This window comes from Cynocephalus volans, chromosome 12, assembly GCF_027409185.1.
Source record: "Cynocephalus volans isolate mCynVol1 chromosome 12, mCynVol1.pri, whole genome shotgun sequence".
NCBI classification, from domain to species: domain Eukaryota; kingdom Metazoa; phylum Chordata; class Mammalia; order Dermoptera; family Cynocephalidae; genus Cynocephalus; species Cynocephalus volans.
In genome coordinates, this window is record NC_084471.1 from 17,959,350 (window position 1) to 17,981,911 (window position 22,562).

Sequence of the window (22,562 nt, forward strand, 5' to 3'; positions counted from 1 at the left end):
ATGCATTTTATATAAACTTAAGTTTGCTTATACCATCACCTGGCTCTCCACTAGTCTATATGCTTCCTGCAAGCGGGACTCATGTCTCATGGTCCCCTGCATCCCAGCTCCGGTGTGACAGGTAGACTTGGTAAGGGTTCCAAATGTATTAAGAGCATGGGGCTGCATCAAGATAGGTGCATCAGAGGTGATACTCTAACAGAAACTTCCCCAAATTTGTTTTTCCAGTAACTTGCTCCAAATACTCCATGATCAAAACTATTTGGTCCACTATACCTATAAAATCTCCTTAGTGTGTGGGACAGATTTCACCAAATGTCCTGCAGCACATGGGGAAATGAACTTTATCCTGTGGAAAAGCAATCCAGAAAAAAGGAGTCCTTTCTTTGTGAAACGAGTGTATGTAGGTGGTATCATAGGGCAGGTGTGCAGGTAGAAAGACAGACAGATGATAGATAAGATAGGTGATAAATAGATGGATATGATAGAAAGATAGATAATAGACATATACAACAGTATTTCAAAAAGTTTGTGGAAAAATAGAATTAAAAGATAATACAAATATTTCCACAAACTTTTTGAAGTACCCTCATATATGATAGATTGATCGGTAAAACTTTTTTATTTTAGAATACTTTTGGACTTATAGAAAAGTTATAAAGATGGTACAGGGTGTTCCCATATCCTCACACCCAGTTACCCCTATTGTTAACATCTTACGTCTGTATGGTACATTTGTGACCACGAATAAACCAATACTGATACATTATTATTAATTACAGTTCGTACTTTATTTAGATTTTTATTTTTATATTTTTAAACTCACTGTTTGTCAATAAAAGTGCGTGCGTGCGTGTGTGTGTGTGTGTGTGTGTGTGTGTGTGATTACATGTGAGTATGAGGGAGATACAGAGAGACAGAAGCCCCCGCCCCCACTATCACTTCGGGCACGGTTACCTTCTCCTCAGGCAGGCTGGCTGGCAGATTCAGGTCTTTGACATTTGGGAACTCTGGCAGCAACGTCCCAAGTTTGGACCGGGGTGAATATGCCACTGTCTGTTTACTCACTTCTTTCTTGCCTGTCTCGCTCACCCAGGCAGCTCCTTTCTTGGAATACATCACATCATAATATTGGGAGCTTTCCTTCACTGCAATGCCGTAGTAATGGTACCTGGGCCACAAAGAGAGAGAGAGACCCACATGCACCTCTATTAGAAGGGGTTTCCTGGGTTGGGGACAGGGGTTGCCCAAGGCCGAGGATGGCAGGGCTCATCCTACCTGGGGCTAGAAGAGTTAACTCTCTTGTAAGGGTTGAAATCCCTGAAATCTAGAATTAAACCATAGTACCACGTTGCCAGCCATCAATCAGGCAGGTAAAAATAACCAAAATTGCCTCCTACAGAAAATGTTAAGTCAAATACTTTGCAGAGAGGGGATGGAAAATTTTTTCATTTGTACTTGATCTCTTATGTAGCTAAATGTGATCCCAGGGGCATAGTACTTGAATGTCCCCTCTCTGTGGGGACCCAAGCAGAAGGATGTGTTTGTGACTACTAATGCACCACCAACAAAAAATCATCTGGCCTATGTTTTTCTTAATCAATAAATGGTAGTCTCAAAGTACTGTATTTTTGAAAAGATAAACTCAGTGCTTCAATTGATAATGAATGTAAAACAAAGACTAGAACTTCTTATTAACTAAAAATGGGCTTAATACTAGCAATCTTTTCAATTAACACTAATTAGGGATGGAGGCTGCATTTTGTTCAGATTTTAGCTACCAGCCATTGAGCACTTGCTACATGCTGGGCACTCTGCAAAGTGCTTTCCAGGCGTTAATTTGTAAAATAACCCTAGGAAATGGTGATTTTTACAGTGTTTATACAGATGAGAAAATGAGGAAAGAGAGCTCGAGTAATTTGCTCAAGGTCATATAGCTCTTTAGAGGAAGAACCAGTTCCTGAACACAGGTCTGTGTTTGCCTACGAAGCCAGTACGCTGTACTTACAGGAAACACTGCATGGTAGTATTATAAACTTTGATGTTTGTCAGAATCACTTATGGAGCTTAGCAAAAATACAACTTTTCAGGCCCCTTCCCAGGACCTACTGATTTAGAACATTTGGGAATGGGGGTCCAAGAATAAACATTAAAACAAGCACCACAGCTAATTCTGAAGCATATCAGTTCAAGATCTACGGTGTGCTAAGTGCTTGACACCCAATATCTTATTTAATCTCAAAAAATCCCCATGAGGCTGGAACTAATTATTATTATTACTATTATTATTATTATCTCCATTTTACAGATGAGGAAACTAAGGCCTGGAGAATTTAAGTAAAACACTCAAGATCCCCCAGGGAATAAGGAGTAAGGCAGGATTCGAACCTCTAAAGGGTGTTTAACCACTATACTATGCCAACCATTCTCAAACTTTACTATTAAGAATCACCTACGAAACCTACTAAGGTACAGACTACTGGGCCCCACTCCCAAAGACTCTGATTTAGTTGGTGTGGAGTAGATTTTCACAGTCTCACAGCAATACTAAGGTAAATAACTCATGCACCTCGCTTTCAGAAACACTGTATGACACATCAACCGCTTTTCTCCACCCCTGGAGGTATGGTGATAGTCACGAAATAATACAAGTGAGCAAGCATCTGGAGTTACGGGACAGACTTTCACAGGAAGGGACAGACGACACGCACAATCCTTCCTCTCCCCCACCCGCTTTACTCCTGGTACCATTCTGTGGCACTGCTGCTCAGAGGGTGTCTCGCCTCTATCTGTGTGCCTGCTGGGATGAAGAAGTGGGGCCCTCCGAAGGCAGCCCAGTTCATCTTAAGTCAGTGTAGTTCTCAGAGAGTTCTTCTCTGTGTTGAGCTAATATCTGCCTCCTGCGCCTTCTGCTTCTCAACTGTCATAACTGCCTTTCCACCCGAGAGGCTCCCCTTGGGGGGAGGGGAGGGGGGCTTCCGGTTGCCCCAGAAACACCCTTCAGTTGGGAAGACAGTTGGGATGCGACTCCCTAACTTTAAAAAGTTCCCCTTTCTAATTTCTTAAGATCAAGATAGTCATCAAATATTCAGACCAGCAGACCATTTCTGGATTATTCAGAGGCCATGTTGCTCATGCTGGCAACCACAGGGAAGCTGGCACTCTGAGCCTGTCTCAGTTGTCCTATTTCAGTTCTGCAGGCCTTGTCCACATGCTCTTCACTAGCTACCCGGCCCCCCGCCCCCCCCCAATGTTTCTGTCCAGGTAAATCTGCTCAGGGAGTTTCTCTGTAAGGCCAAGTTGCAGGTTGGAAACTTGAGTTTCTTGCTGCCTTTCGATTGATTGAGGGTGTGACCAACCTCAGAGGATCCTTACGGAGAGATATAATAACATCAGACACAGAATTTTTAGAGAAGATACTGCCCAATTTGCCAGCCTCTAGTTAAAGAAAAAAACCAGCAACAACAGGCTGTCACACATAGACGGAAGGAAACATTCTCCAAGTTTATGTAGGATGGGAAAGTGCTGTTCTATCTTTACTATCTTTTCTATTTTTCTCAGAAATAGGTGATTCCTCAAACACCATGAGCTGGAGAAAAAAAAAATCATTTCCATTCGTTCAGCACCCTTCCATCCATCCAGTCATCTGTTCAACCAACATTTTGAATTGCCTAGTATGTGCTCACCAGAAAGCAAGGAAGAATCTGGCTTCTGAATTCTAATCTTACCAAGGCTGAAACCTCTTTTTAAACAAATGCCAGATTTTTTCATTATAAACAAGATCTGTTTTTCAGGGTAGTCACCTTGGAAAATTATTAGAAATTTACTCCAAGATAGCCTTTGTTCAAAAATTTTCCAGAAGTCCCTTTGGAAATCAGCCCTAGAGTTTCTGAATCACACAAAAAAATTAGTCTCATTATTTTCAGAACTTACCCAAAAAGGGTTTTTACCAGTTTGATCGTCCATTTTCTTTCCCTAACTTGGCTCCGAAGTCAAACCCACTCTTGGAGGAATGGAATGCACTGCCCAGGGGCGACAGGTGCTGGGGGGCTTGGGAATGTTGCTCAAGGTGGCAGTGTCTGCCATGCTTTTGAAACACCCTTGGGAACAAATCTTATAAGTTCTGTATGTTTGTTTTTTTTAAAAAAAATTCAGTGTTTTGTAGGTCGCTTGCTGTGGGTTGACCTGCTCACCATGGTCAGAAGTTTAGAAATGCTGCATCATAAGGCACCCTCTAGTGGAGTCACCGTGTACACTAGCATAATAAAGGTTCTGAGAAGTCTTGCAGTAAAGAAAGCTGTTTAATTCCATGCTTACCAAACTGGTATGGCCACCAGCCCTGTTTCATGGAACACCTATGACTGTCCAACAATTTTGGAAATATCCTTAGACGCAAGTCCTGCAAATCCAGACCTTAATGAAGCCTGGGCAGTATAGGCAGAGATTCCCTTCCCACTGACTCACACCTGGGAGTCAGGTATCCACACATCTTTCTCGCTCCCCAGGTCTTCACGTAAATGTCATCTCCTCAGAAAGGCCTTTCCTGGCCACTCCCCTCTTGTTATTTTCTACCACAACCCTCTTTCTCGCAATCTGATTCCCTTTTTTGGCCTGTCTTCCCTGGTAGAATGTATGCCCCGTGAAGACAGTGACTGGTTAGCTCCTGTGTTCCCAGCACCCAGCACCATATATCTGACATGCAGAAAGTGTGAAGCAAATGTTGGTGGTTGGTTGATGGAACCAATGAATGGGAAGCGGTGTGCCCATGTGTAGCACGGTAGAAAGAGCTGGACCTTTCTGCCTCGTCCCCCATGCAGGGATTAGTACAGGTTTGCTTCTCTGGCCAATTGGATACTGTCAGAACAGAGAGCTTGCTCAGCAGAACAGTCTCAGTAACCTGGAGATCATCCAAGAAGCTACAAGATGCTCCTTCAAATGTTGTCTAAGACTATTTTACAAAAACAACAACAACAACAACAACAACATCAAAAAACACCTATAAGCAGGGTGGCGCAAAATCAGATTCTTTAAAGCAGCTGGGCCAAATGGCCCTGAGCTTTTGGACAGCCTCTCTTTCAGGGGTCCTGAGAGAGGGCGTCCAGCTGTCATAAAGCTCCTCCATGCTGCCTGTAGGCACAGACTTCTCGCCAGGCCTGTGGACAGAGCTCGGGATGAAAGGTCTGGGTCTGGCCTGTCTCGAGGCCCAAAGACGCATGCTCTGCAGGTGGAATGGCCCATGCTTACTTTGACTGTCCTCGGGTCCCGAGTCTTCTGGTGGTTAGCTGAGGAAACTGCTGCCTTATGATCTGTAAGTCAACATAAGAATCAGTTACCCATCGGGAAAGGTTGGGAACACAGTGACTGAGTTTTACAAACAGCAATCTCAGGAAGGGAGGAAAGCATCAGTCCTCGGTTGCAGTGGCTTACTAGGAGTCTGTCAGGACCCTGCAGAAGACTACTGGTGTTGGGGAATTGGGCGGGGAGTGCTTGGATCCTGAAGGGGTCTCACTTGGTCACTCTAGGCCTTATCTCCTCTGTCGCACAATGTAGGGAGAGTACCGGTTGATCCAGAACATCCCATGCCCTTGCTTAAAACCCCCAATGGCTTCCATGGCACCTGGAACTTAAACTCACACTGAGCCCCTATGACACTGGCCTCTGCTTACCTCCTGGCTTTCCTCTTCTATAGCTCTCACCAGATCCCAGCCATGAGGGCTTTTTATTTTATTTTTCTCCCATTCCTGAAACACACCAGGCCTGCTCCCCAGTGGGGATCTTAAGACTGTAGTTCCCACTGCCAGGAATGCAATTTCCCCCAGATCGTCACAAGATTGTCTCCTCTTACACCATTCAGGCTTCTGGGCAATGTCCCTCTGCCCAGAGTCTTCTCTGGCCAGCCAATGTAGAATGGCACAAGCAGCCCCTTACCATCACATGGCCCTGCTTTGTGTCTTCTAGTCACTTAGCGCTTTCTGAAATTATCTTGTTCACTTCCTCTCTTAGAGACTAGTTTATGTTGCCTTCTACTTGAATGCAGGCTCCATGAGAATAGGGACACTGCACAGGGCTTGGCACATGTAAAGACTTCAGTCCATATTTGTTGAATGAAAGTATGAAGCCCTGGTGCCTGCCTGAAGGGCATCCTTCCCTGTCTGCACGGTAGAGGGTGGTAACTGCTGTTACCCAGGACAACCACATAGATTCACAAGAAACCTGGGAGGAGAGATCATCTCCAAGGTGAAAACATAATCAAGGGGTCTTCTCTTGGTGTTGACAGAGATGATGTCTGTGGAAAGGCAGTGCAGTACAGGGGTTATGCCAAGAACTCTGAGCTAGACTACCTGGACTAGATCCAGCCTCAGCCATTTGTTAGGTTGGGTGCCCTTGGGCAAGTTATTTAACATCCAAATGACTCAGTTTCCCCATTTCTAAAATTGGAATGATAATCTCTACTTTAGAGAATTCTTGTGAAATTTAAAAAAGAAAATGTATGTAAACAATTTGCAGCATTGCCTGGCACTTTGTAAGTACACAATAAATGTTACCCATTATTACCACTGATTGTGCCGATGACTCATTTCCTTTTACTTCCCAGGGGACTTTTCCTTTTAAGTCTAACCACATTCTTCTAGACTTGTTGCCCTTCCAGCACAGCACTGAGCAGCCATGCGTGGTCAGAGACAGCAAGCCTGCACGCTGTCCCTCATAAGAAGAGATGCTGTTGCTGGTTTCCCATTGGTAGGGCATGAGCCTTCAGTGCTTCCTCTAGAGGTGGGGACGAGTCTCTGTCGATCCATTCACACCCTCTTTCATCCACAACAACACTCTCATTGATTTAACAAACGTGTACGGTGGCCCTGTTAGTGGTTTGAACTTGGACATACTGTTTAGCCTCTCTGTGCCTTAGTTTCCTCCTGTGATGTCTGAGGACTTGGGGGTTATGTAGTCCTCCCCTGAATTGAAGGGATAGGTGATGGAAAGAAGTGGACAAGTTAAAAAGAAAGTGAGGCCCTGGAATGGGCAGGGCAAAGATGGACTATTTCTGTATGTGAGGGAGCTGCTGTCTCCAGTGCAGAGAATGGACGGGGCAGCACGGCCTTGCCTGAGAACGGAGGAAGGAAATCGCACCTCACAAGCATGTTCAGAGAATCTAATGCCATAACATCACGAACCCACTTTTGGAAGTAAAAAATGCTTTTAAAATATTATCTCCTAGTGATAATACTGGACCAAATGATGCAATAATCCCCCGGATTCTTTAAGGTTATCTCTTTTGTAGCAATATATCCTGGTTTCCTTAATCGTAACTCCTGTAAACTGAGGGCCTGACTTCTACTTTGTCTATGTCCCTCTCAAATTGCTGTGACCTGAGTAAAATGCAAGATGGGGACAGTGACAGTGCTCTTTAAGCACTTTGCCCCCATTATGCAGTCTGAGACTGCATCGAGGTTTAGTGGCTCATCACTATGGGTTTATATTAACCTATGGCCAAGCCCTCCGGACTTTCATCACTTGACTGGTTTCAGAGCCAGGATTTAAAGCAGCTCTTCACAAAGGTACACAACAGAACACATAAAGACAGAGGGAAAGTAACGCAAGCGTGAAAATGGAGCCAGGGGATTCTTCACATTGGTTAGAAGTGGGTTGTCATTTGGGTTCTGAGTTCCCTAACCACCTGAGCAAAGAAGATAATTCAACAGAGTTATAAGAGTCCCAGTATCAATAAGATAAGCACATAGTACTTGCTTAGGAAGAGTAGAGATTTTCCTACGCTTGGGTCTGGGAAAAAGTCTCCTGTGCAAATGGGCACAACAGTAAGGTACTGTGTTTAACCCTACGATATCAGCAGATATTTTGAAAATGGTAATATTCAGTGCTGCTAAGGCTGTAATAAGAGTGGAACACTCAGATTGCTGATGTCATGTATTAGTACAAGCCTCCCCAGGAGCATTTTTACAATATATATCAAGAGCCACAAAATACTCATACTTTTTGATCTATTAATTCAAAGGAACCAATCTAAAATAGGAAAAAGCTATGCTGGAGGCTGCCAATGAGAGTGAAAAATTGGAAACAACATAACGTCCAATGATAGGGAACTGGCTAAATATATGATAATGTATACGCTCAATAGAAATTACGTAGCCATTAAAAATGATGGTAACAAAAACTATGTCACAACACAAAAAATTCTTATGAGATAATAGTAAATGAAATAGCAGACCTCAAACTACGTTTATGCTATGGTTATAATTTATGTTTGTACAAATATAGGAATGGACAGGGAACATGGAAAAATTTTTAAAAGATATTGGTTAGGGTACTGAAATTGTGCATAGAACAAAAAGTTCTGTATAATATTTGTGTACTGTATCAACTTTCTTGCAAATAGAAAAGGACTTTCTAGTTGTAAACATTCCTAATTGACAAAGGAAGTTCACGATAATCTTGAAACAAGCACCAAAAATCTCCCAGAATGTTATAGGGGTTGTTTCTCCTTTTCTTTTCTTTTGAAAAAATAGATCATTCTCTACTCCCTGTAAACACTATGTAGATAATAAAAGAAAGCAGCATTGTTTTGTTTGGTTGCTAAGCCTCATTATTACTTGATTTAAGAGACTGGGCTAATTTGTGACATCTTTCTAAGTGTTTATCCAAATGGTATCCCACATAACATCCACAAAGCAAACAGGCAAAGCCCCTGATGCCTGGCCTGAGGCTGAGGTACCAAGGGTTGCAGACTCTGGTCTACAGAAATGCCAGAGGGCCCTGGGAAATGAGGCCTGGCCTTCTGGAGCCATCGTTCTACCTCTGTGAGGCAATGAAATGTACAATCAGTGTGCTTGTAATTCTTTGCAATGTGATCTTGAGGAGCTATCAAGTCATGGCGTGAAGACTGGGAATTCACTGATCAAATTAACCTATGATTTCCACCACTGCTGATGGTTTTTACTTGTTCCTTATGAGTAATGTGTAGATCAACACATGTAGTTTTACCATCTTTGTGACCAACATCACCCTCTGCTGAGTCACCCAAGACAGAACAGCAGAGTCCTCCCTGATTCCTGTCTTCCTAGCACTGCACAACCCCATGTCCTGTTGATTCTGCCTTCGGGACATCTCCTGAACCCAGCCACTTGCCACTTCTTTGTATCCCCCACTACTGCCCAGCCCACTGTGATCTCTCACCTTGACCCCAGACACATCCTTCTAACTGGTTGTCCTGCTCCAGTCTGGCTGTCTTACCAGTAGGATCTTTCTAAAATGCAAATATGACCATTTCATTTCCTTATTGAAAGCACTGGGTGCCTTCTCACTGCCTATACCAGAAAACAATCCAGGCTCCTCAGGCTGGTCCATGGGTCCCTCTGTGCTCTCCTCCCACCCAGCTCCCCAGCCTCAAATCCAGCCACTCCCCAGGTGCTCGCAAGCTCCGGGCTCATGCTGGTCCTGACCCTGTACATGCTGTTCCCTCTGCCTGGAATGCCAATCCCATGCCGTTCCCACTCTCCCTGAGGAGCCCCTCTTTCTCTGAGCCTCTCCCGCTTCCCCTGTGACCTGTCCCATGCAGCCTTAGGTGCCCCCTCTCTGCTCCCCTAGCACACTGGGATGTGGTAGTAGACAGTGGTTAAGCACACAGGCTAGGTGGTCAGGCTCACGCAGGTTCCAGTCCTGGCTCAGGCACTGTGCCAATCACTTTACACGTATTATCTCAGCTAATCATCACAACAATCCAGTGCAAGGTTTCATTGCCGTTTCCGCTGTACAGATGAGTAAACTGAGGCTTAGAGAGGCTAAGCAACCCGCACAGAGCCACACAGCTCACAAGATGTGGACCCGCGATTTGAACGCGCACTGTCTGACTTGACACTATACCGCAACAATAGTACTGCTTCTGCATGAATGAAAGTGCCCCAAGCCCCTCATCCCTTCCTTTAACGGCAACCTTTTTTTCTTTTACTTCATATTCCTGCGTTACCCATTAGATGTGTTTAAAGAATAAAATGATTTGTTTCCATCCAGTCACCAGTGAAGATTTCTCTTCTATTCCCTTCACTCTGACCCTCTTGGAAACATTCTGGTGGCCTCTCCCTAGGCTCTGGTGACATGTGACTTCTGTCAGGTTTCAGGAACACGCTGTGCTCTCTCTCATTCTGGACTTGGCCACAGCTGCTGTCATCGTCTGGAGTCCTCTCTCCAGGCCCTTTGTCTGCCTCATGTCCTCCCATCCTTCGAATCTCAGCTTGTATCTTATCTCTTCCCGGAAATCTTCCCTGGGCCACTTGTTTGGTGACCATATTTATGTGATCCATAGGATCTTTTAAGTAATTAATTAATATTTTTAATGGATAAATAAAAATTATATATATTTATCATGTACAATGTGGCATTTTGAAATATGTATACATTGTGGAATGGCTGAATTGAACTAATAAATAAATGCATTACCTCACTATCATTTTTTTGTGGTGAGAGCACTTAAAATGTACTCTCTTAGCAATTTTCAAGTACACAATACATTGTTATTAACTCCAGTCACCATGCTCTACACTAGATCTCTTGAGCTTATTCCTCCTGTCTAACTGAAGTTTTGTGTCCTTTGACCAACATCTCCGCAGCTTCCGACCCCCATAGAATCTTTATAAACAGTCAATGGTCTACTCAGGTCTATGAAGTCTTTACCTGGGCCTATAAGATTCTACACGAACTGGATCTCCAGCCTCATTTTCTACCACTCTTCCCATTTCAACAAGCCACAGCCTCAATAACCATGACAGGTTGGCTAATGCTGCATAGCTGGGATCCATCCCACAGGAATATCTACTGAGCTCGTACTACAGAGTCCAACATTTTGCTAGTCACGGAGGGATACAAACTGAGCAAAATAGAAGCAGCGTCTGTTCAAGAAGCTTGCATTCTAGTGGGAAGAGCAAAAATAAACACATGAAAAAGTTGATGTGTCTTATATCAGTTAAGTGCTACGCGGGAAACAAAAAAACAGAGTGAGGAAGGGGATAGGGAATGTGGAGATGGGCTGTTATTTTGCTGAGGGTGATAAGGACTCAGTGCTAAGGTGGCATTTGAGTGGTGATCTAAAGGAAGTGAGGGAATAACCCTTGTGGATATCTGGGGTGGAAAGTTGTAAGAAGAGGGGACGGCCGATGCAAAGGCCCTGGTGTAGGAGCTTGTTTGGCTTGTTTCAGGAGTAACGAGGCGGCCAGTGTGGCTGGAGAGTGGTAGGAGGTGAGGCTGGGAGCTGGGATGGGCTGACAGGGCCTGGCTCATGGGGGCCTTTGAAAGTGCTTCTGCTTTTACTCTAAGTGAGCTGGGGAGGTTTTGGAGGGCTTTCAGGAAGGGAGTGGGGAACGAGATATGACTTACCTTTCAAAAGGATCTCTGTGGCTGCTGTATGGAGAACTGACTGGAGGGGACAAAGGTGGCAGAGGGAGGCCAGTCAGAGGCTACAGTGATGGTCCAGGCAGGAGAGAATGTGACTCAGTACATTCATTCATTGACTCAGTAAGTGAAAGGAAGAATAAATGGATCGTTTCTCTTTTATTGGCCATTGAAGTTGTTTCCAGTGTTGTGTTAATATACGTAATGCTAATAAGCAATATCTTTGTGTGTAATGGTTTTTGTCACTTGCTGTTGATATTTTGCTTGGGATATTCCCTCTCATTATAGTTTCTCAAACACAGAGCTGCTTGATCAAAGAGAAGAAACAGTTCAATGTTCTTGAAACACACTGTCAAATTCTTTTCCATAAAGTGTAGAAGGGTATTCACACTTAAAAAAAAAAAATGTGTTGGGCCGAGCCCGTGGCGCACTCGGTAGAGTGCTGTGCTGGGAGCGCGGCGATGCTCCCGCCGCGGGTTCGGATCCTATATAGGAATGACCGGTGCACTCACTGGCTGAGTGCCGGTCACGAAAAAACGACAAAAAAAAAAAAAAAATGTGGTAAATTGAAAAGCCAGAAAAGACCCTTGGCTCTTTCTTCCATTTGAACATCAGGCTTGTTTGTCTGTGCAATGGGGATGATAACACTTGGCTTGGCTTATCTCATGGGCTTGCAGCAGCGTCAAAAGACTTAGAGTGGGTGCCCAGGCTTGTCTCCTGGGGCTACATCGGCCACCAGTAGGACAAGAGGGTGGGGCGGGGGAGAGCTCAGTCTCAACGGAAGGGGCGTGGCCAGCAGCGGGGGCGGGGCCGGCGGGGGGCGGGGCCGGCGCAGGCTGTCACACCCCTCTCTGCCTCCCTTGTTACCTTATTACCTCTTCCTCTTGTCACTCTATACTTTGATCCTTTTATGGATTTTCAGAGGATTCTCACTCAATCCAGTCTGCAGGCTTTTGTGGCACGTTGTGCTTTCCCAAGCAGTATATTTGTGTGGTTAGAATATTTGGTTCTGTTTGTGAAAATTCTTTTACCTAAAAATATTTGATGGCCAAATCCTCTCCTCCTCCAAGAAGAGAGAAAGGCAATTTCCAATGAAAGAGTGAGAGGAAAGGAAGTTTGCTAAGAGTTGGAGTGGGGGATGGGTGGAAGCGCTGCTGGACCACATCACATTCGGCCCAAATGGAGGTCAAGACTTTTCCCACTCTGAGCAAAGAAAGGGCTGTTGCAAATAGCACCTCCTCCTCGCAGCCGCGACAAAAACCTGTGGGAAGGGGGTTTGGCTATTTTAAAAAAGTGTTTCTTATGGGCTGCAAATTACAAATTATTCTCCTCTTCTTTCACCAAATAATCAACTGGTCCCTGAATCTGAAAGCCCAGCACAATTTAGTTTGAGTCTCAAAATGCAGGGTCGGTCCAGCCCGGCTAAGACTGTTCAGCTTTTAATTTCTGGAGCAAGACTCAGCAAACAGTAAAACAGTTTTGTGGAGCTGTGAAAGTTGAGCTTCGCTGTTTGATAAATGAGCAGACGGGCAGGCAGCCCCTCTTTCTTTTTTTGTATGGATTCAATGAAGCCTGCCTAAAGAACACCACATGCTGTTCTAGCTACTGATCTAACATTCCGCAACATCCCAGTCTTCCAAATTCCCTTTAATTACTCGTGAATCCCACCCTTCTCTCTTTCAGCCTGGGCAGACAGAGCTGGGGGCTCCATGGGGCTGGGAGTGGGAAGGAGAGGAGCTCTGGAGAACTCTCTGGAGCTGTGGGAATTCCTTTTTAGATGGTGGTGGTCATGTTATGCATCTCCCCATACAACATGCTCCAGGTTGAAGGTGACCCAGCATGCAGGGTACCCTGACTTAATTTTGTAGGTACAGTTTTTAAAGAAACACGAGTGAGTTTTAGGCGAGTGATCCTGAAGTGACACATTCAAACAATTGCTCTCCTCTGAGATGAGGAAGGGAAAGAGTGGAAGGAGGAACAGACATCACTGACATGACTGGCACCACACACTAAATGGGGAGTTTTATACTCAGCATAATGTGAAAACACTGGAGGAAAATATAATGATCCTCATGTCACAGGTGAGGAACTGGGATCTAGGGCAAGTCGAGGCTGCTTGGATTCACAGACCCAGCCAGTGGAGGAAGCCAGTCTGGTTCCACTGTCTCTCCTCTTCTGTACTTTGGCTGACACACACACACACAGCAGCCGGCAAGGTGTCCACTAATTGTGCATGAACCCCCTATGTCCTCTCTTGACATTGTCTCAAGACACACCTCCAGAGCCACACAAGAAAGCCACTTGGTCTCATTACTCTACAGGTAACCTTCGATTTTGACCCCGAACCATATTCTCGATCAGCTTGGTCTCCACACTTATTCATCAGGGACAGCTCTGAAAAAAGGTTTTAGGTTGTTTCCCAAAATGCAATCCACCTTCAGTAAGCAAAGATTTGTCACCAACGAGAAGTGACCTAAGAGAAATTCCAGTGCAATGAAGTACATGTCCTCCAATACAACAGAGGAGACAAACTCGTGTGTATGTAGAGTCAAGTATGCTGAAAACAGTTTTAAAACGAGAGCTGTGGTCTTATTTCAAGGGTCATTTGGGTGTGGGAAAAGAAGGGCTTTTCAAATAGCAAGAAATTAGAAATTTAATGCAATGAGAAGTTCCTGTTTCATAACCATGTATTGTGGAAATCTTGTAGCTTCTTTTAAAAAAACACACATAAGATAATTTTTTTAAATGAGAGAGGGAAACAGAGAAAGAAATAGGTTAAAGGGATCTAGCTGTCACAAATTCATGCCCGAAAGTGAAATACTCATTTTCTTTTTTGACAGTAAACCTAGACCCTTTTCAGAGAAGAAAAAATAATTAAGCCTGGTGTGAATGAGGATTTTTAAACATCCTACCTCAGTGCTTCCATCTTGAAATGGGTGTTTGCCAGAGTAATTTTACTACACTGATATAACTCTATCTATTCGACAATTTTTTTTGGTAGTACTTCCTGGGTGACCAGCACTGGGGGGTTAGAGAATGCTGCTGTTTCCACAGGAAATTCCCCAACAGAAATTTCAAAATTTCTACAAGAAATTCATATCAAGTGCAACGAAACCAAGTGCAATTTCAAATCGCACGCGTGGATTGATGAAGGGTTCTGTGAACATCCCCTGGGCTAGAAAGGTGACAATGAATCTGTTGTCCCTTGAGGGGTACCATGGACAGCATTTGCAGGAAGTCCAAAAATCCGTAAGTGAGCCCAGGATTATCCTTAGGCTGACTGGATAATCTGTCACGTGTGCATGAGAAAAGACAGTCTTCACATACTGATTTAGCTAGAATGAGGCGAGTTACATAAGATACAGGTTAAGTCAAAAATGGAATAATTCTGAGGACGATAATAACAGAGTGAGGGTGGCGATGGCAGTGCGTGTGTGATGTAGGAAATTTTTAGAACAATTGTTCTCAAAATTGTTCAGAAGGAAGAGCACCTAGAAGGGTTGGAACATCGATATGTTAGTGATGACATATTAAAAACATGATATATTAAAGTCATGAAACGTTGCTATACTAAATCATAATTAAAAATAACATGCATTGAGAGTTTGTATTTACCAGGCACTATGCTGAGTAGCCCTTTTATGTCATTACTTCAACAATTCTCCAGGTGGCTGCTATCATTATTCCATTTTATAGGTGAGGAAACTGAGGCCCAGAGCTATTAAGAAATTGCCTGAGCTCATGCAGCTGCTAAGTGGCAGAGCTGGGATTCAAACCCAAACGATTTGACTTCAGAGCTTTTACACTGCACTAGACTAAAAAAAACCCCTAAAATCACAAAATACTCAGTCCGTTGTTACCTTAAGTCCTCATTAGAAAAAGGCAGGAGATAGATAAATTTAATTTATACAAGTGCACCTGTCACTCCAGCTTCCCTTTCTCAGTCTCCCTACCTCTTACTAGTGTCTCTTCTTTGCCCCTCCAACCCCGCCACCTGATCCAGCTCTCAGTCCTGCCACTAAACGTATGAATTCAGGAAAACTGCTCAGTCCCTCTGGGTCTTAATTTCCTCATCTAGAAAGTGAGAGGATTGCACCAACAGATCTGTAACTCTTTAACAGATTAAATTCATATATATTGAAGTGTTAGTAACTGATGATTTTTACAGACTTACATGAATGGGATTGAGGAATTTGAGACATTAAGGAGCCTTCAGGGGAGGTAAATTTGTGAGGCTAAATAGCCTCTGCACATATTTGAATTACACTATGTCATAACTGTCTATTTCCTACCCATAAATCTGCCTTTTCCTGAAGAGTTCAACAAATTACTGAGCATAAATCAGTTCACCCTCCAATAGTCTTAAGTGGTCACAACCTGTGTTGCTTCCCCTGGGCTCTGTCAGGATGCTGGGTTCCATTTCATAGTCGTGACACATAAAAGGACACACGGATGTCTGAAATGCCCTTATGTTGATAAAATGGCTAGTTGCCTACCCCTTCCCCTTTTTAACCAAACCCCAATTTTTTATTCCAGGAGACAACGGACTGACTACATTTTCCTGCCTCCTTGATAGCCAAGGTCAGCAGATGAGATGTAAGGGAAAAACACAGGGCTGGGCTCTGGAAAGTTCCTGAAGACAGCTGGCTTGGCTGGGAGTTTTGGTCTTTCTTCCCCTACCCCCTTTTTTCTGCTCTTGCCTGGAATATAGCCTTTGGACTCTAGCAGCCACTGTGGACCATGAGGTGACATAGAAATCAGAAGCTACCTGCTAAGGATGCAGAGCATAAAGACAGGAGGAGCCTGGGTCTCTGATGCTCTTATGGAACTGTCCCTCCAGAGCTCGGTAATCTCCCTCTAGACTTAGTTTATGTGAGCAAAGAAAGAACACTAATTTATTTAAGCCACTGTTAGGGACGGGGATGGGCATCTTTTACCCACAACTCTAACACAATTTCTAATAGATACACCTTCTGATTTCCACCTAGGGTGATATACACCCTACTGTATAGAGAAAGCTCCAGTATTTAGCGCCTTTGCATTGACCAGAAATCTGGTACCAACAACATAGGTCCTGGGGTCAACTATTTATATCTAAATGGGAATAAAAACAGCATCTTGACTTCCACTTTCGGTTTCTGGACCCAGAATATCCAGCATGATATTGAACAAAGAACAAAATTCGAGGACTGACACTGCCTGATTTCAGGACTTACTATAAAGCTACAGTAATCAAGACAGTGTGGTATTGGCAAAAGAAGAGAAAAATAGATCAAAAAACAGAATAGAGATCCCAGAAGTAGACTCACATAAATATAGTCAACTGGTCTTTGACAAAGGAGTAAAGGCAACATAATAGAGCAAAGATAGTCTTTTCAACAAGTGGTGTTGGAACAGCTCGACATCCACATGCAAAAATGAATCTAAGCACAGACTTTACACCCAGCACCAAAATTAACTGAAAATGGATTACAGACCTAAGTGTAAAACACAAATCTGTCAAAGTCCTAGAAGATAACATAGGAGAAAACCTAGCTGACTTGGGTTCAGTGATGACTTTTTAGATATAACACCAAAGGCACAATCCATGAAATAAATAATAGATAAGCTGGATTTCATTAAAATTAAAAACTTCTGCTCTGTGAAAGACACTGTCAAGAGAATGAGAAGACAAGCCACAGACTGGGAGGAAATATTTGTAAAAGACACATCTGATAAAGGACTGTTATCTAAAATAGACAAAGAACTCTTAAAAGTCAACAATTAAAAAAAAAAAAAAGAATTGAAAAACGGGCAAAGACCTTAACGCACACCTCAGCAAAAAAGATATACAAATGGCAAATAAGAAATAAAAGATAATATAAAAGATGCTCCCCGTTACATATCATTAGGGAAAGGCGAATTTAAACAGCCACGAGATACCACTACATGCCTATTAGAATGGCCCAAATCTGGAACACTGACATCACCAAGTGCTGGTGAAAATTGGAGAAACAGAAGATCTCATTTATCGCTATGGGAATGCAAACTGGTACAGCCACTTTGGAAGACAGTTTGGCAGTTTCTTACAAAACTAAACATAACTCTTACCACATGATGCAGCAATTGAGCTCCTTGGGTTTACCCAAAGGAGTTGAAAACTTATGTCCATACAAAAACCTGCACATGGATGTTTATAGCAGCCTTATTTGTAATTACCAAAACTTGGCAGCAACCAAGATATCCTTCAGTAGGTAAATGAATAAGTAAGTGGTGGTATATCCAAACAATGGAATATTATTCAGCACTAAAAAGAAATGAGCTATCAAGCCATGAAAAGACATAGAGGAAACATAAATGCATGTTACTAAGTGAAATAAGCCAATCTGAAAAGGCTACATACTGCATGAATTCCAACTATATGACATTCTGGAAAAGACAAAACTATGGAGACAGTAAAAAAGATCCGTGGTTGGCAGGGGTTGGGGGACAGGGGAGGGATGAATAAGCAGAGCACAGAGGATGTTTAGGGCAGTGAAAATACTCTTCATGTGACTATAATAATGGATACATGGCATTATATGCTTGTCCAAACCCACAGAATGTACAACACCAGGAGTGAACTAATGTAAACTGTGGACTCTGGGTGATTATGATGTGTCAGTGTGGGTTCAGCAGTTGTAACAAATATACCACTCTCCTGGGGGATGTTGATGATGGGGAAGGCTGTGCATGTGGGGGGCAGGGGTATGTGAGAAATCTCTGTTCCTTCCTCTTAAGTTTGCAGTGAACCTAAGACTGCTCTAAAAACAAAGGCCTAAAAAAAAAAAATAAAAGCACAAATAATAACCCAAACCAAACCCACAGCATCTCATTCACAGGGTGCGTGAGGGTTAAACGAGATAAGTAGCAAGACTTGCCCGGGGACCGGCACAGTCAGCGTTAGCATCATTACTTCATGATTTATAAGTTGAAAAGTATTTTGGGCTAGGGTGATAAAGATTCTCACATGCTGTAGACTAACTTCCCCTATTGGTAGATGGAAAGAGAGAGGTTCAGAGAGAGAAAGAGACCTACCTATGGCCATGCAGTGAATAAGTGCAATAGACCCTCAAGTTCAGGGCTCAAAACCTGGCTTATTGGAAACTCCTGGCCTACAGCACATAGTGGATCCTCAAAAAATGTTGAAGAAGACATTCTCTGACCTTGAAACCTCCATTGGAATGCAACTGACAAATGCTTGGAAAGTAACTCACTTCTAAGTCAGAGATATTCTCTTTGCTCTGAAATCTGAGGCCAGTTTTTCTTTCTGAAAAGGCTTAGCTTGTTGGCTAAATGCAGTGATGCTCCATCTTTGCAGCAGGTAGAGTTTGTGTTTCAGAGTTTTCAAAAGACCAGTGGGAAAGCAGGAGAAAGATGTTTTTGGAGAAATTAAAACACCTACTTCAGCCTCCACGTGTCTTCCAGGGCTGTGGGTTGCGGGAGGGGATACTCAGTACCTGGGGATTTTCCAGGACCGACCTCATTCTCAAGCTGCCCCTTGCCCCCACACTAAGGAGGCAGTGGTCCCTCCTCTGCATCCCTCCAGTCCTGTGTGCTCATAGCTCGGGAGGCGCATCTGCCATCTCGTGTTGCAGTTAATCATACGCATAGGGCCCTTCTGCAGGGTCCTCCCCTCCAGGGCAGACTGTCTTTTACACTCTGCCTCCTGTCTCCTAGCCCAGGGCCCACATGGACATGAGATACATAAATATCAAATAAATGGGTGAACCTGGGTGCTGACAGAGGCAGCAGCCTGGGAGAGATACTGGCAAGGGAGTTCACAGTGCCTGGACCACCCCAGCTGGGAAGATTTGAAGGGGTATTTCTCAACTACAATAACCAGCACACTTGACCTCTGAGATACAGACAGGCCGAGGCTTCTCTCCCAAATTCTATTACCTAGGAGGCACCAGGTGACTGTTAATGACTACACCAAGGTCAGAAAGGACAAGTATTTGCACAAAACCTGCCTCCACACATACCCACCCTAGCCCTGCAATAAGTGATTCTATGTAAATGAGATGGTGAAGGGCATGGACTCTGGAACCAGACTTCCCAGGTTCACATCCTGAATCTACCACTTACTAGCTGTGTCACCTTGGGCAAATCAGCTAACTTCTCTGGGACTCAGTTTACTCATCCATGAAATGGGGATAATAACAGTATCTGTGCCATAGAATTGTTTGGAGGGTTAGATGAGGTTGATATATGTAGAGTGCTTAGAACAGTGCCAGGTACACAGAAAACCCTATGTAAATATTTGCTATTTAATTTCTTGAGAACTCTGAATGCTGCATTCTCAGTTAGACAGAGCTAGACACTTAGCATCTATTAAGGAGAACTGTCTATTAATAAACTTGGGCAATTTAGCTGGGTATGATATCATGTATATGACAGTTCTAATTCCTATTACCTTTTGTTTGTTTCAATTTATAGTTCCGTTATTCTCTAAAAATTTATTTTACTGCTTTTGCTGAAGAACTAGAGTTATATGTTGGAAATACTTTTTCTCAGCTTGATGAACCTAGAAGGGCCAGTAGCTGGAGGAGAAGGTCAGGGAAGAGCAGAAGATCAGACCACACCCTCTCCTTCCTCACCGCAGGTCCCCAAGCCACCTAGGGTCAGGCCCCAGCTGGGGTAGGGAGGAGTTCTGAAGTGGATGTGAGACTGCAGTTTTAAATTAGAGGACTGGACTGCACTTTTTAACTTCCAAAAAAGAGAGTCTAAGTTCTTGAGAAGAGGCTTGTTCTTATAATCAATAACCAAAAAGCTATTAACTCTGCCATGAAGCCATCAGGGGTCAGGGAAGGGAGTCTGGCCATAGCTGAACTTAGGACAAAGCAAAGCTATTTTCTGTTTATACTCCATTGGGTTCAGCCTGTTCCATATTCCAGTTACACTTTCTGGGGAGAATCAGGGTGTTGCTCTAGGTGTGCAGTGAGCTGGCCCAAACCCTCCAACACAAGAGCAGAGCTGCAAGGTGATTCCTCAGTCACCTGAGGGCCCAGAGCAGCCTGTGGGTGGGGATGGCAGGAGGTCTGCTAGAGAGCACATCCCTTCAGCCAGTGTGGGCAGAGATCCACAGCCCACAACCAGATGTCCTTCCCCCAGCACATGGATGACAGTCTCAGCAGGGTACTGACAGCTAGGAGGAGCCGTGAAAGAGCCCCAGCGGGTCCAGTGACTCTTGTTGCCTTTCCTCTGACCACTACTCTTCCACCGTCTCCCTCCCCAGGCCTTGGAGGAGCCAGAAGAGGAGAGAGAAAGGGCTGACCCCACCCCTCCTTCTCAGAGCAAATTCGGAGGCACGGGGAGGGAGAAGCTCTGACTTAGATGTGCGATTAAAGGTTTAAATTGGACTGAACTGGACATTTTTTTTGTTTGTTTTATTTTATTTTGTCAATAGACAATGTGGTTGATTATTGTGGCCCATTCCTGAAACCTCCCTCCGTCCTCCCTCTCCCTCCTCCCTCCCAACAGCCTCATATCTGTTCGCTTGTCTTATCGACTTCAAGGAATTGTAATTGTTATGTCTTCTTCCCTCCCCCGCCCCCCAGTTTATTTGTGTATTTATTTATTTATGTTTAGCTCACATAGATAAGTGAGAACATGTGATATTTCTCTTTCTGTGCCTGACTCATTTCACTTAATATAATTTTCTCAAGGTCTATCCACATCGTTGCAAATGGCAGTATTTCATTCGTTTTTATAGCTGAGTAGTATTCCATTGTGTAGATGTACCACATTTTCCGTATCCACTCATCTGATGATGGACATTTGGGCTGGTTCCAACTCTTGGCTATTGTAAAGAGTGCTGTGATGAACATTGGGGAACAGGTATACCTTCGACTTGATATTTCCATTCCTCTGGGTATATTCCTAGCAGTGGAATAGCTGGGTCATATGGTAGATCTATCTGCAATTGTTTGAGGAACCTCCATACCATTTTCCATAGGGCAAAAGAGGTAAATAGGCATTTCTCAAAGGAAGATATACGAATGGCCAAAAGACACATGAAAAAATGAACTGGACATTTCAATAGCTGAGAATGAGTTCTAATTATCCAACTGAGACCTATGTGATGGCTGAACATGGTCAGATGCTGTGGGATTTCTCTCCAGTGTCATCAGAAGACAGAGCAGGAGGGCTGGACAGAGAACTTTGAAGGCAGCTCTTCAAAGTAAGTAAAAATACAACCGGTTTCCATTTGTACCTCAATGGGTTCATCCCTACTCAGTAAATGGGCTAATGGAAAATGGATATAACATCAATTTCATATGGTGATTGTGAGGGTTAAACAAATTCACATATGTAAAAATGATTCACATGGTCTCTGGCAAGTAGTATTAATATAAGTCATTGAAACTTTAACAAATATCTGAGGGCTTATCACGTGCCAAGCACTGTTCTGGGTGCTGGGGACGCATCGTGAACAGGAAGAAGCTTCTCTTCTAGAGGAGACAGACAAAGCAACGCAACTAATTATGTAATATAACATTTATATGTATAAGTTGTTTTTGCTCAACTTGACAAGACTAGACTAGCAGAAGGGAAAAGTCGCTGTCTATGTGCTATACAGATGTAGATATCGGTGGGGTGGTTCAAGTTGTGATAAATGCCAAAGTGTGGTAAGGAGATATAGGAGGTGGGATGGAGTGGGCCAAATTTAGACAATGGGGATTTCTTCCATTGGTAGGGCAATTTACAGTTTCAAAAAATGTTCTTTCTGATAAGCACTGTCTCGAGTAATTTAGTGAGGGATTATTCCTGTCTATAGATAAGGAAATGGGAGCTCAGAAGAGTTAAGTGACTCCAAGTTGGGCGACCTTTTATTGCCCTGGCCAATAACAAAAGAAGACACAAGACGTGCGCAGCTAGAAGCTTCAGCATTCTCTGTACTTCCTAAGTTAATTCTGGGACCCCAAGTCAACACAGCATTACTGGAAGCCAGTGCTTACGGAGCTTGGCAACAGACTTGGAAGGAGGGTTTACATTTCAGATCTTATTTGCAGCAAATCAATTTCTGCCATCTGCTTTATCAAGAACATATCCCAGCCAGGCCACCCTGGGGATGGCTTCTGCACCGATGTCTATCTCACCTCGGCCCACTTGCAAGCTGGGTGGGGAACAACAACTAATACAGT

General features: G+C 43.7%; 1 protein-coding gene across 2 annotated transcripts in view; it reads right to left on the reverse strand.

Annotated features, from left to right (window-relative positions):
• Nucleotides 1–22,562, reverse strand: part of RFX4 (regulatory factor X4) — a 131,638-nt gene that overhangs the window by 63,850 nt on the left and 45,226 nt on the right. Inside the window, exons 5-6 of one of the 2 annotated variants that reach the window (XM_063075663.1) lie at nucleotides 5,245–5,306; nucleotides 958–1,171 (exon numbers count right to left, since the gene is read on the reverse strand). In XM_063075663.1, coding sequence (XP_062931733.1) covers nucleotides 958–1,171; nucleotides 5,245–5,306 — 276 coding nt within the window. Of the gene's footprint in view, nucleotides 1–957; nucleotides 1,172–2,748; nucleotides 2,844–5,244; nucleotides 5,307–22,562 lie in introns of those variants that run through there. The other variant, XM_063075664.1, reaches the window with a different exon arrangement.